Source organism: Mobula birostris, chromosome 10 (genome assembly GCF_030028105.1).
Source record: "Mobula birostris isolate sMobBir1 chromosome 10, sMobBir1.hap1, whole genome shotgun sequence".
Classification (NCBI taxonomy): domain Eukaryota; kingdom Metazoa; phylum Chordata; class Chondrichthyes; order Myliobatiformes; family Myliobatidae; genus Mobula; species Mobula birostris.
Window position 1 is genome coordinate 35,198,840 of NC_092379.1, and position 14,230 is coordinate 35,213,069.

At 46.5% G+C, this 14,230-nt stretch overlaps 1 protein-coding gene across 1 annotated transcript in view; it reads left to right on the forward strand.

Annotated features, from left to right (window-relative positions):
* LOC140203573 (uncharacterized) overlaps positions 1–10,925 on the forward strand; it is a 50,340-nt gene extending 39,415 nt beyond the window's left edge. The window contains exons 14-16 of the mRNA XM_072269619.1: positions 6,517–6,659; positions 9,745–9,836; positions 10,901–10,925. Of these exons, the coding sequence (XP_072125720.1) occupies positions 6,517–6,659; positions 9,745–9,836; positions 10,901–10,917 (252 nt within the window). The 3' untranslated portion in view covers positions 10,918–10,925. The remainder of the gene's footprint in view (positions 1–6,516; positions 6,660–9,744; positions 9,837–10,900) is intronic.
* Positions 10,926–14,230: the final 3,305 nt, after the last annotated feature.

A 14,230-nucleotide genomic window follows, 5' to 3' on the forward strand; every position in this document is an offset into this window, starting at 1 on the left:
CCCATAGACCCCTAAATAAAGGCGATTGTGTCACTGCTCCTCCTCTCAGTCCAAGAGCAGACACTCAGCATGATGGAGATCACATTTTACTGCTAATAAAAGCCTTTCAATATTTACTCTACTTCCAGTCTTTCGGAGTTATTGATAGTGCATCAAAATGTTACAGCTATATAAGACCTCGGTCAGACCCCACTTGGAGTACTGTGTTCAGTTGTGGTCACCTCACGACAGGCAGGATGTGGATACTATATAGAGAGTGCTGAGGAGAGTTACAAGCATGAAGCCTGGATTGGAGGGCGTGTTTTATGAGAATAGGTTGAGTGAACTTGGCCTTTTCTCCTTGGAGCAACGGAGGATGAGAGGTGACCTGAAAGAGGTGTACAAGATAATGAGAGGCGTTGATCACGTGGATAGTTAGAGGCTTTTTCCCAGGGCTGAAATGGCTAGAACGAGAGGGCGTACTTTTAAGGTGCTTGGAAGTAGGTACAAGGGGATGTCGGGGGTAAGTTTTTCACTTGCAGAGAGTGGTGGGTGCGTGGAATGTACTGCCAGGGGCAGTGGTGGAAGTGGATACAATAGGGCCTTTTAAGAGCCTCTTGGGTGCATGGAGCTTAGAAAAATAGAGGGCTATGCGCTAGGGCAGGGAGCCCAACATTTTTTGCACTGCGGCCCGGTTTAATATTGACAATATTCTTGCGGACCAGCATTTCTTAAAGGGTTTATCTAACGAATTTAATATTAAACAGACAGTGCATATTTTCCTCGCATGAATATAGTGATAAGTCAATTATCGGGGGAGGACAGGTAAGCTTGAAGTAAGTGTTGAACGAACTCCTAGTAGAAGTGGTAGAGCAGGTTCAATATTATCATTTAAAGAAAAACTGGATAGGTATATGGACAGGAAAGGAATGGATGGTTATGGGCTGAGTGCAGGTCGATGTGACTAGGTGAGAGTAGAGTTCAGCACGGACTAGAAGAGCCGAGATAGCCTGTTTCTGTGCTGTAATTGTTATATGGTTCTACAAGTCACTTATAAATGAATAGCATCATAACATTTTAAGTAACGTTTGGATATTAAACACACAGCGCGTATTTTCCCCGCATGAGCATATAAAATCATTGCAACACACCAATATTGCTGATTCAGTGGGAGACCTGGGCTTGTTTCCCTGCAACAAGACGGTCCTATCACAGGCTGATGGGAGACAGCGATACTCAAAGGGGGTTCCTTATGTCCAGTCTATTCAGCAATTTAGTTTTCATTGCATTCATTGCAGAGATATGTTGGAAATGTAGGCACGGATTTCAGTGCTTTCATGGCTATCTCAGGATATTTAGCCTTGACTTTGATCCAGAATGCTGGCAGAGATGTTATGTCAAACATACTTTTCAGCCCGCCGTCATTTGCAAGCTCAAGCTGATCTTCTTCCCGCGCTGACATGGATGATGTGCGGGTAATGACCTCGCGTGTGTTCAAGCTGAACAGGGCGTGACAGGGAATGAGGAAAGGTGCAGCAACTCCTATCGCCAAAACATGTCGTTTCCTCGCGGCATGGGACTAGTCCGCAGCCCGGTGGTTGGGGACTGCTGCGCTAGGGAAATTCTAAGCAGTTTCTAGAGTAGGTTACCTGGTCGGCACAACATTGTGGGCCGAAGGGCTTGTAATGTGCTGTGAATTTCTGTGTTCGGAAACATGTGGTTAAACCTCCCAGCCCTCTCGTGCTTTCCCACTTATTTCTGCCTTCTCTGCTTACCGGACCTGCCTGTTTAGTTAGTTTGACATGGAATTCTGACTCAACACCTGCTACACTAGTATCCTGTGTCCCAGCCCTGCTGCCTCACCAGCTTAAACCCTCCCAAAGTGCTCGAGCAAAGGTATGGATAAAAGGGACGCACAGAGGCGGTTTCCAATAGCGCAAGAGTCTGGGACCAGAGGGCACAGCCTCAGAATAGAAGGACGTCCCTTTACAGCAGAAGTGAGGAGGAATTTCTTTAGCCAGAGGGTACTGAATCTGTGGAATTCATTGTCACAGACGGCTTTGGAGGCCAAGTCATTGAGTATATTTAAAGTGGAGGTTGATAGATTCTTGATTTGTGAAGGGCGTGAAAGGATACGGGAGGAGGCAGAAGAATGGGGTTGAGAGGAAAAATAAATCAGCCATGATGGAATGGCAGAGGAGACTCATAGAAACAAAGAAAACCTACAGCACAATACAGGCCCTTCGGCCCACAAAGCTGTGCCGAGCATGTCCCTACCTTAGAAATTACTCAGCTTACCTATAGCCCTCTATTTTTCTAAGCTCCATGTATCCATTCAAGTGTCTCTTCAAAAACCCGATCGTTTCCGCCTCCACCGCCGCCTCTGGCAGCCCATCCCACACACTCACCACTCTCTGCATAAAAAAAACTTGCATTGAAACATAGAAAACCACAGCACAATACAGGCCCTTCAGCCCGCAAGGTTGTGCCGAACATGTCCCTACCTTAGAAATTACTCGGCTTACCTGTAGCCATCTATTTTTCTAAGCTCCATGTACCTATCCAAAAGTCTCTTAAAAGACTCTATCATATCTGGCTCCACCACCGATGCCGGTAGCCCATTTCACACACTCACCACTCTCTGAGTAAAAAACTTACCCCTGACATTTCCTCTGTACCTACTCCCCAGCACCTTAAACCTGTGTCCTCTTGTGGCAACCATTTCAGACCTGGGAAAAAGGCTCTGACTATCCACATGATCAATGACTCTCATCATCTTACACACCTGTATCAGGTAACCTCTCATCCTCCATCGTTCCAAGGAGAAAAGGCCGAGTTCACTCAACCCATTCTCATAAGTCATGCTCCCCAATCCAGGCAACATCCTTGTAAATCTCCTCTGCACCCTGTCTATGGCTTCCACATTCTTCTTGTAGTGAGGTGACCACAGTACTACAAGTGGGGTCTGACCAGGGTCCTATATAGCTGCAACATTACCTCTCGGCTTCTAAATTCAGTTCCATGATTGATGAAGGCCAATACACCGTATGCCTTCTTAACCACAGAGTCAACCTGCGCAGCAACTTTGAGCGTCCTATGGACTCGGACCCCAAGATCCCTCTGATCCTCCACACTGCCAAGAGTCTTACCATTAATACTATATTCTGCCATCATATTTGACCTACCAAGATGAACCACTTCACACTTATCTGGGTTGAACTCCATCTGCCACTTCTCAGTCCAGTTTTGCATCCTATCAATGTCCCGCTCTAACGTCTGACAGCCCTCTACACTACCCACAACACCTCCAACCTTTGTGTCTCAGCAAACTTACTAAGCCATCCCTCCACTTCCACTTCCTCATCCAGGTCATTTATAAAAATCACGAAGAGTAAGGGTCCCAGAACAGATACCTGAGGCCAACCTCCATGCAGAATATGACCTGCCTACAACCACTCTTTGCCTTCTGTGGGCAAGCCAGTTCTGGATCCACAAAGCAATGTCCCCTTGGATCCCATGCCTCCTTACTTTCTGAATAAGCCTTGCATGGGGTACCTTATCAAATGCCTTGCTGAAATCCATATACACTACATCTACTGCTCTTCCTTCATCATTGTGTTTAGTCACATCCTCAAAAAATTAAATCAGGCTCGTAAGGCTTGACCTGCCCTTGACAAAGCCATACTGACTATTCCTAATCATGTTATACCTCTCCAAATGTTCATAAATCCTGCCTCTCAGGATCTTCTCCATCAACTTACTGAGGTAGGACTCACTGGTCTATAACTTCCAGGGCTATCTTTACTCCCTTTCTTGAATAAAGGAACAATATCGGCAACCCTCCAATCCTCTAGGACTCTCCCGTCCCCGTTGATGATGCAAAGATCATCACCAGAGGCTCAGCAATCTCCCTCGCCTCCCACGGTAGCCTGGGGTACATCTCATCCGGTCCTGGCGACTTATCCAACTTGATGCTTTCCCAAAGCTCCAGCACATCCTCTTTCTTAATATCTACATGTTCAAGCTTGTCAGTCTGCAGCAAGTCATCATGACAATCACTAAGATCCTTTTCCATAGTGAATACGGAAGTAAAATATTCATTTAGTACCTCTGCTATTTCCTCCGGTTCCATACATACTTTCCCACTGTCACACTTGATAGGTCCTGTTCTTTCACATCTTATCCTCTTGCTCTTCACATACTTGTAGAATGCCTTGGGGTTTTCCTTAACCCTGCCTGCCAAGGCCTTCTCATGGCCTCTTCTGGCACTCCTAATTTCCTTCTTAAGCTCCTTCCTATTAGCCTTATAACCTTCTAGATCTTTAACATTGCCTAGCTCTCTGAACCTTTTGTAAGCTTTTCTTTTCTTCTTGACTAGATTTATTACAGCCTTTGTACACCACGGTTCCTGTACCCTACCGTAACGTCCCTGTCTCATCGGAATGTACCCATGCAGAGCTCCACACAAACATCCCCTGAACATTTGCCACATTTCATCCATACTATTCCCTAAGAGCATCTGTTTCCAGTTTCCTGCCTGATAGCCTCATATTTCCCCTTGCTCCAATTAAACGTTTCCCTAACTTGTCTGCTCCTATCCCTCTCCAATGCTATGGTAAAGGAGATAGAATTATGATCACTATCTCCAAAATGCTCTCCCACTGAGAGACCTGACACCTGACCAGGTTCATTTCCCAACACCAGATCAAGTACAGCCTCTTCTCTTGTAGGCTTATCTACATATTGTGTCAAGAAACCTTCCTGAACACACCTAACAAATTCCACCCCATCTTAAACCCCTTGCTCTTGGGATACGCCAATCGATATTTGGGAAATTAAAGCCTCCCATCATGACAACTCTGTTATTATTACACCTTTCCAGGATCTGTTTCCCTATCTGCTCCTCGCTATCCCTGTTACTATTGGGCGGCCTGTGAAAAACACCCAGTAAAGTAATTGACCCCTTTCTGTTCCTAACCTCCACCCAGAGAGACCCCGTAGACAATCCCTCCATGGCGTCCACCTTTCCTGCAGCTGTGACACTATCTCTGATCAACAGTGCCACGCCCCCAACTCTTTTGCCTCCCTCCCTGTCCTTTTTGAAACTTTTAAAACCCAGCAATTGAAGTAACCATTCCTGTCCCTGAGCCATCCAAGTCTCTAATGGCCACCACATCATATCTCCAAGTACTGATCCACGCTCTAAGCTCATCCGCTTTGTTCACAACACTCCTTGCGTTAAAATAGACGTATCTCAAACATTCGGTCTGGGAGCATCCTTTCTCTATCACCTGCCTATCCTCCCTCTCGCACTGTCTACAAGCTTTCTCTATTTGTGAGCCAACCTCCTCTTCCCTAGTCTCTTCAGTTCGGTTGCCACCCGCCAACCATTCTAGTTTAAACTCTCAGTAGCCTTAGCAAACCTCCCTGCCAGGATATTGGTCCCCCTCAGATTGAAGTGCAACCTGTCCTTTTTGTACAGGGCACACCTGGCCCAAGAGAGGTCCCAATGATCTAGAAATCTGAATCCCTGCCCCCTGCTCCAATCCCTCAGCCACGCATTTATCCTCCACCTCATTTACCCCTGACATCTCCTCTGTACCCACTCCCAAGCACCTTAAAACTATGCCCTCTCGTTCTAGCCATTTCAGCCCTGGGAAAAAGCCTCTGACTATCCACACAATCAATGCCTCTCATTATCTTGTTCACCTCTATCAGGTCACCTCTCATCCTCCATCGCTGCAAAGAGAAAAGGCCGAGTTCACTCAACATATTCTCATAAAGCATGCTCCCCAATCCAGGCAACATCCTTGTAAATCTCCTCTGCACCCTTTCTATGGCTTCCACGTCATTCCTGTAGTGAGGCGACCAGAACTGAGCACAGTACTCCAGGTGGGGTCTGACCAGGGTCCTATATAGCTGTAACATTACCTCTCGGCTCTTAAACTCAATCCCACGATTGATGAAGGCCAATGCACCGTATGCCTCCTTAACCGCAGAGTCAACCTGCGTAGCAGCTTTGAGTGTCCTATGGACTCAGACCCCAAGATTCCTCTGATCCTCCACAGTGCCAAGAGTCTGACCACTAATGCTATATTCTGCCATCATATTTGACTCGATAGCCGAATTCCACTCTTGCGTCTTATAATCCTGGTTCCCTCTTGGCTCAGGTCACCTTGTCATGGAAGAGATCCCAGTGATGCTGTCTGCTCTGCACCCACACTTTGTACATTTCAGCCGTCCTGCCTTCCTGTTTCTAAACTCGCTCGTACATGGCAGAAGGGGTAGTCCAGCGATTACAATATACCAGCACTTCTTCTTTACAACTTGTCTATTGATCTGTAAATCTCCATTGCAGGACCTCATCTCTCTCCTTGCGGATGATCATTGGTGCCAGTGTGGACTATGCCTTTTTATCATGGGGCAAAATACATTCTGAACGTCGCACAAATCAGATCGATGATCTTTTCTTCAGTCTTGCTTCGTGAAGGTCGGGGCTGTGAATGAACGTTTGCATTTTCTGCTGGTTTTTTTTAGGTGTTGTCTGAAGCCTGTGGCCAAGAAATCACAGCAAAGCACATGCTGCCGACGGTTCTCCAGATGGCAGGCGATCAGGTGGCAAACATTCGCTTCAACGTGGCTAAAACATTGCAGAAAATAGGACCGGTTTTAGATGCCAGGTAAGTATTTGAGTTGGGGCTTATAACCCGGCCTGTGGAGAATGTTTCACCTCCAGTTTGGAATGGAAATTGAGACGCCACTGTGGTGGCGTTTAGTGATGGAGTCGCACCGTCTTTTGTACCCACAGGTCCAATCCAGCCAAGACCACCGTCTCTGCCGGTCCCATCGTCCCAGGTTCTCAACCTGGGGTTCATGGACCCCTAGCGTAATGATCCATGGCACCAAAATAGTTGTGAACCCTTGCTCTAAACCTTTCCTGCCCGCGTACCTGTCCTTATTGAAGTTGTTAATGTGCCTGCCTCAACCAGTTCCTCTGGCAGCTCATTCCATGTACCGCGTGGGGGAGGGGCATAAACTTAACCCTCAGGCCTCCCCCTCCCCTGTGGTGTTTGCCTCACTTTCCTGCTTGACCTTGATCCTTTGGTACTCTTAAATGATCTTCTTCTCTATCCAGAGGTTAAGGCCATAAGACACAGGAGCAGAAACAGGCCGTTCGGCCCATCGATACTGCACGGCCATTCTATCATGGCTGATTTATTATTCCCCTCAACCCCACTCGCCTGCCTTCTCCCCATTTTTTTTAAAGAAAGGACATCCTCGCCAAGAACATTTAGTGGCCCGTTGCTACCCTCCAAATTACCTGTTTAAGGTCTCTCCACTGCCTTTGTATTCCAAGGACCTCATTTTACTACAGCTTTCCCAAGCAATGCGCAATATTCCTTTTTGTAAGGTTGTAAGACTGACCTTGCACACTTGGTCTCTCATCACCCACGCTACCTGAGGAACTCCAATCAACTGGCCTTTTAAAAGGGTCCCCCGTGTCGGAGGTGTTGTTTGCCCCTCGAGCAGCTGCTTCCCAGTTTACCTTCTCCTATTCCTGCCTAACACCGTTGCAATTAGCCCTTCTGCACCTCAGCACCTTCACCCAAGGATCAGTTTTAATCTGTAACCATCTTAAAACTGAGGGAATTACAATTATGGCTGAAAATTTGATCATCTGCCCGGCTCATTTCCTCGTAAGCTGTGTTACGTCGCCATGCCAACTTGGAGTGTCTGCATACTGTCTGGTGTAACCCTCCTAGACACAGTTATCAATTTTGACCCATTGAAGCCTCTGGCGCTCAGGAAGTTCCATTCAGTACTGGGGAAGTTGAAATCAGCCACTCAGTGACCCTATTTTTAAGTCTTTCCGTGACTGGGGTTGAGGGGGATAATGAATTGGCTGTGATGGAATAGCAGAGTAGACTCGATGGGCTGAATGGCCTGATTTTGCTCCTGTGTGGCATGGTCGTATCTGCCTGTATATCTGTTCCCCAGCTCCCAGTGGCCTTTTGGGAGCCTAACACAGTAATTAAACCATTTTGTTCGTGTGTCATGCAATATATGTCGTCTGCATGGACTTCTGTGAGACCTTTGACAGAATCCTGCACGGGAGGCTGGTCCTTATTGTTAAAACTTCTGGCAAGCTGGCAACGTGGGTTAAAAGTTGGCTGAGGATGGTGGAGGGTGTTTCAAGCAAAGCTTGGGTTCTGGATATAGTCAGTTGTACTGTATAGAAGCATGCCCTCTTGTCCATTACATCTATACTGACAATCACTCCTTGCTATAGTAAACCCACTCAGCCACACTAACTCCACATCCCTCTGTCTTGCTCACTGAACCTGTAGAACAGGCCCATTGGCCCACAATGTTGTGCCAAACTAATTCTTCCTTTTCAGTCCGGACGAAGGGTCTGGGCCCGAAACGTCACCTGTTTATTCATTTCCATAGGTGCTACCTGACCTGTTGAGGTCCTCCAGCATTTTGTGTGTGTTGCTCTGGGTTTCCAACACCTGCAGACTTTATAAATAAAGCAGCGTCTAATTGAACCGTGTCCTTTTGCACGCACGTGGCCGATATCCTCCATTCTCCGCACGTTCATTTGCCTGTCTAACAGTGTCTTAGATACTTCAATGCGCACAGAAAACGCTGGAGGAACTCAGCAGATCAGGCAGCGTCCATGGAAATGAATAACCATCGACGTTTCAGACCGTGACCCTTCTTTGGATCATAAACACTTGTTTCATACCTGCATCCAGTTCCACCAGACCCGTCGGTGTGTTCCAGGTACTCAAATCCTCAGCACATCTTTGAGCTGTTCTCTTCTGGCTCTTACATCTCAACTGTGAGCCGTCTGTCTTTGCCTCAGAATTTTGTAAACTTCTATCAGCTCGTCCCTCCCTCAGACTCCATCACTCTGGAGAAAGCAACCTCTCCGGTAACATCTGCAGTACCAGCCAGCATGTCTTCTGTACCTTTTTCAGACCCTTTAAACGGGAGACCAGAGCTGAATTCAGTACTTCAAATGTGACCGAACCAGAGGTTTCTCACAGGCAACGTCCTGTAAACACCTTCTGCACCTTCTCTAAAATCTCCACCCCTTTAAAGGGGAGGCCAGAGCTGAATTCAGTACTCCAAATGTGACGTAAGCAGAGGTTTATCACAGGGAATGTGGTCGCACAACCAGGACTTGTGATCTGCACCGGCTGCACACATGACCGTCCACCATCTGCTCCCACGGCATCGCGTGACCCTGATCAGGTGGGGGGTCTTAAGCAGGTGTTGCACCTTGCCCAAGGGTGACCTGCAGGGCTGCGGAGGGAAGGAGCGCCCTACACCTCCTTTGGTAGCGACGTATCTCCACCCCGCCAACCCGTCCGGTGAAAGATTTTTGTGAAATTGTGCATTTGTGATTTGATTGGAATTTGTGTGGAAAGCAATAACAGATGGATTGCATTAAAAGGAAGTTTATGCATTCAGTGCCCCCTGTCTTCAACGGCATAAAAATGCGGCATCCAAATTATTCTCCTTTTGCATCCACTAACCCAAATGAGCTCAGCTGCAGTTTCTGACCGTAGTCTGCTAGTTGAGCTCTGACCCGTATCTGGCCAGTAAACGATCAGTTGTGGTAGTGGGAGCCTGCGTGAGAGGCAGAAAGAGGAGATTTTAATCTGGGTAATATCCAGTACCGCTTTGGATTTAAGTGAATGTGCTGCTGTCTTGTTTTGAAGGTCACAGGTACTAAAAATTGCTTTTAAATCACAGCACTTTACAGAACAAGTTCAAACCAATACTGGAGAAATTGGGTCAGGACCAAGATATGGACGTAAAGTACTTTGCGCAGGAAGCCATGACTGGTAAGTTGTGGCTTTGGACCCAGCTCGGTACGAGCATAAGCATTCTCCCTTCAAGCAGTTGTGGCCTGCATTGTCCTAGAGTCTGTCACTGGGTCTCTGAAGATGAGCACAAGACAAGATGGGTGTCTGCTGGGTTCCTGCTGTGGGGGCACTGATGGTAGAAAAGGCTCTTTAAGCTAAAGATGTGTGCTTTGTAATCTGCACGTGTAACGAGTGAGGGTCGGGGAAAAACATGCAGTCCTCAGCACGTTCATTAAAGGGGATAAAACACAAATTATGGATTCAAAACTCTGAACCAGCAAGAGGGTTATTCGAGGTGCTGGAACGATGCTGTGATATTTGGAACTGTTTCCAGTTAAAGGGATTTACTAATTGTTCAGAATTATAAACCTTGTTATAGAGCCAAGCATGAAGTTCTCAGTTCTGTCTCCTACTTGCCTCCCCGTTTCTGTAAGCTGAATATTTTAAGAACCAATCCAGAGTTTTGAGTACAATCCTCAGTAAAGAGTTCTGTGTTTATATTAGGTGATTCTTAGGGTTTAGGAACGGGTGTTAAAATCTAGTGCCAGACATCCCACCCTACAAAACCTCATTTCAGGGAGGTAGCAGTACGATATGGAGAGCAAGCTGTTGCCCCATGTAGCAAGCTCCCCGTCTGCACGCACCCAAAGGAATGGCAGATTGAGTTTGGTACCAGGAGCACCACAGGAGTTGTCAGTCAGCGTAGGACTGCCTTAGCGACTCCAGCTCCGGGTTTACTCCCGAAGCCTTCCCTGTGAGTGGGTACAGCCGCAAGGCAGCAGAGGTTTGAGATCCGAATTTTCCTTCTCCTAGATGAGCTGACGAGTCCCATCTGCCCGAATAGGTCTTGAAGCAACAGGAATTAAGAGTTGGCAATTGTATGAATTCACTTGCAATATTTTAGAAATGACATACTCCATCGCTAGAATTCCCACAAGTTGTCGTCATAGCTTACAGATAGATGCGTGTTCTGATTATCTTCAGAAACGTTCCCATTTTGTCTCCTTTTAATATCTAATCTGTATGTTTTCCTTCCTATCTAGTGCTTGCCTTATCGTAGAAAGGAGTGAAGAAATGGCTGTCCAGACTTCCAACGAGATCTGCCACTGACATCTTTGAAAACCTTCTTCACTCTCTCTTTGTACCGTATAGGAAAAAGGCAAGTTATGTCACATCCGGAGTTTCTCCAGTTGGCAGACGATTTCCCTCCACGCCTCTCTGACGGAGTGGGGAACCGCGTACGAGGCAAGTTACAGCAGTGGTTTGCCATTGCCTTCTGCCGGGTGAGTTTCCAAAGAGATCACCAGCTCGTAACCCAGCATGGATGGAAAGCGTGCAGGGGAGCCGGCTGGATTCAAACTCGGGGTGACGCCACTACAGCATCAGCCGGGTCAGCCTACTGTATGATATGGGGACTACTTTATGTTGTAGTAACACGTCGTTGCATGCGCTATTAGGTGCACATTGATACGTATGTGTGTGTTCTGCATCGTTTTCTACTGGTAAAGAACCATGAAACTTCGCTCCTGTCTCCAGCATTTTTATTAATAGCATTGTTGTGTAGCCAGGCCACACACACAACACTCTTTAAAGAATTACCCCTGGAAATGTAAACGTCTCGTACATAGTGTCACCGGATTTTAGCTGCCTTGTAGATTCTAGTTCTGCAGTCTTTCTGCTGTCTCAATTTAGCTTGAGATATCAAGCTGTCTACTCCCCCTATTTATTTTCATTGACTGTAGTGTACCCAGTGGCATTGTGGATCCGATGGGTTTAACTGTTAACAAGGATGTGAGGTTATTAGCTTTGCTGCTCTGTCGACAGTCACTTGTATCCAGTATGCCTCCCCCTCCTTTCCCAAAACACCCTCGCTTGTATTCCCAGCATCCAGTGGCAAAAGCTCGAATTAAAACTGAAGATGTTGTCCAATCTGAAACTGTTCTCGGATGGGGTGGCAGAGGAGGGGCCCACGTTGGATGGGCCTTGGCTTGGGGAAGTGGTCCACATTAATGGGTCCTGACCCAGATGTAGGAGAGGATTTCGCATTTGATGGGGCCTGGTGAAGGGGTGGGTTCCACATTGATGGGTCCTAAGGTGGGGCCCACATTTAATGGGGCCTCATGTGTCTGCACTCATTGTCACCACGTTGCTGAATGATGTGCTATAAGTTTTGACCTACCTCAATTTCCCTTTTAATCTTTTTTAACATTAAAAGAAAGAGTGCCCGTTAGACAGTTATTGAAATAACTTTCAATGCCGACCTCATTATTCCAGTGACTTGAACAGCAGTGCCAGTGGATGCTGTGATTACCTGATGGTTTGGTTAGGCAGCCATTGCTTCTGTACGTACTAGTTAAAGTAGATTTTTCAATAGCTAAGCTTCTCTTCCCGACCAGAATTACACAATATTGTATCATTCCAGTGGTCTAGTCACATTTGGGATGCCATTTCAATATTGCAAATCACGTAATTTAATCTCTGTTAGCTTTTTGAATGATTTTAGAGATTGTGTTAGGCACGTTTAACCTGTTACCAGTGGACGTCTTTCTCCTAATTTGTATATTACATCATTCTTTTGACTGCTTTAATTAATAAACTGGATTAAGGTAAACACTGCTTCGTGTTGCACACCAGAGAGGTGCAGGATTTACCGCCTTGCGACTTTTGCGGAGCAGAAACTCGTAAAAAGCATGTCATGTGTTTCGTTTCCTTTTAATTTTTTCCTTCTGTTACATTTCTTTTTGAGGTAGCTTTCTGTGCTGTTCACTGGGTTTTAGACCACAGTCTTGCACACAAATCAGAATTAGTCACTGAAGATTTAGTCAACGTGGAGAGACAAGTACAGCAGGGGAACAGGCCCTTCACCTCTTCTCTCTGGCGTCTTCTCTCTTCAGCTCTTCCTAACAAAAGCCCCAAGCCCAACCTTAGTGTCCCTCACCAGAGAAACCTCCCCTTAATCATAAGGCCATAAGATGGAGGAGCAGAAGTAGGCCCATCAGCCCATCGAGTCTGCTCTGCCATCCAATTCTTCCGGTCATCCCCATTCCCCTTGCCTCTTCATGATGCCCTGGCTAATCAAGAACCTATCTATCTCTGCCTTAAATACACCCAATGATTTGGCCTCCACAGCCGCTCGTGGCAAGAAATTCCACAAATTTACCACCATCTGACTAAAGAAATTTCTCCGCATCTCTCTTCTAAATGGATGTCCTTCAATCTTGAAGTCGTGCCCTCTTGTCCTAGACTTCCCGACCATGGGAAATAACTTTATCATATCTAATCTGTTCAGGCCTTTTAACATTTGGAATGTTTCTATGAGATCCCTCTCCCCTCATTCTCCTGAACTGCAGGGAATACAGCCCAAGAGCTGCCAGACGTTCCTCATACGGTAACCCTTTCATTCCTGGAATCATTCTCGTGAATCTTCGCTGAACCCTCTCCAATGTCAGTATATTCTTTCTAAAATAAGGAGCCCAAAGCTGCACACAATACTCCAAGTGTGGTCACACGAGTGCCTTATAGACCCCCAACATCACATCCCTGCTCTTTTATTCTATACCTCCAGAAATGAATACCAACATTGCATTCGTCGCGTTCACCACCAACTCAACCTGGAGGTTGACCTTTAGGCTATCCTGCACAAGGACCCCCAAGTTCCTTTGCATCTCTGCATTTTGAATTATCTCCCCATCTAAATAATAGTCTGCCTGTTTATTTCTTCCACCCAAGTGCATGGCCATACACTTTCCAACATTGTATTTCACTTGCCACTTCTTTGCCCATTCCCCTGAACTATCTAAGTCTCTCTGCAGGCTCTCTGTTTCCTTCACCTATCTTGGTATTATCGGCAAACTTAGCCACAAATCCATTAATCCCATAGTCCAAATTATTGACGTACATTGTAAAAAGCAGCAGTCCCAACACCGACCCGTGGAACTCCACTGGTAAGCGGCAGCCAGAATAGGATCCCTTTATTCCCACTCTGTTTTATGCCGTTCAGCCAATGCTCCACCCATGCTAGTAACGTCCCTGTAATTCCATGGGTGCTTATTTTGCTAAGCAGCCGCTTGTGGGCACTTTGTCAAAGGCCTTTTGAAAATCCAAATACACCATGTCTACTGCATCTCCTTTGTCTACCCTGCTTGCAATCTCCTCAAAAATTTGCAGTAGATTTGTCAGGCAGGATTTTCCTTTCAGGAAGCCATGCTGGCTCTGGCCTATCTTGTCATGTGCCTCCAGGTGCTCCGTAATTTCATCCCTAACAACCGATTCCAACAATTTCCGAACCACTGATGTCAGGCTAGCAGGTCTGTAGCTTCCTTTCTGCTGCTCCGACCCTTCTTAAATAGCAGAGTAACATTTGCAACTTTCCA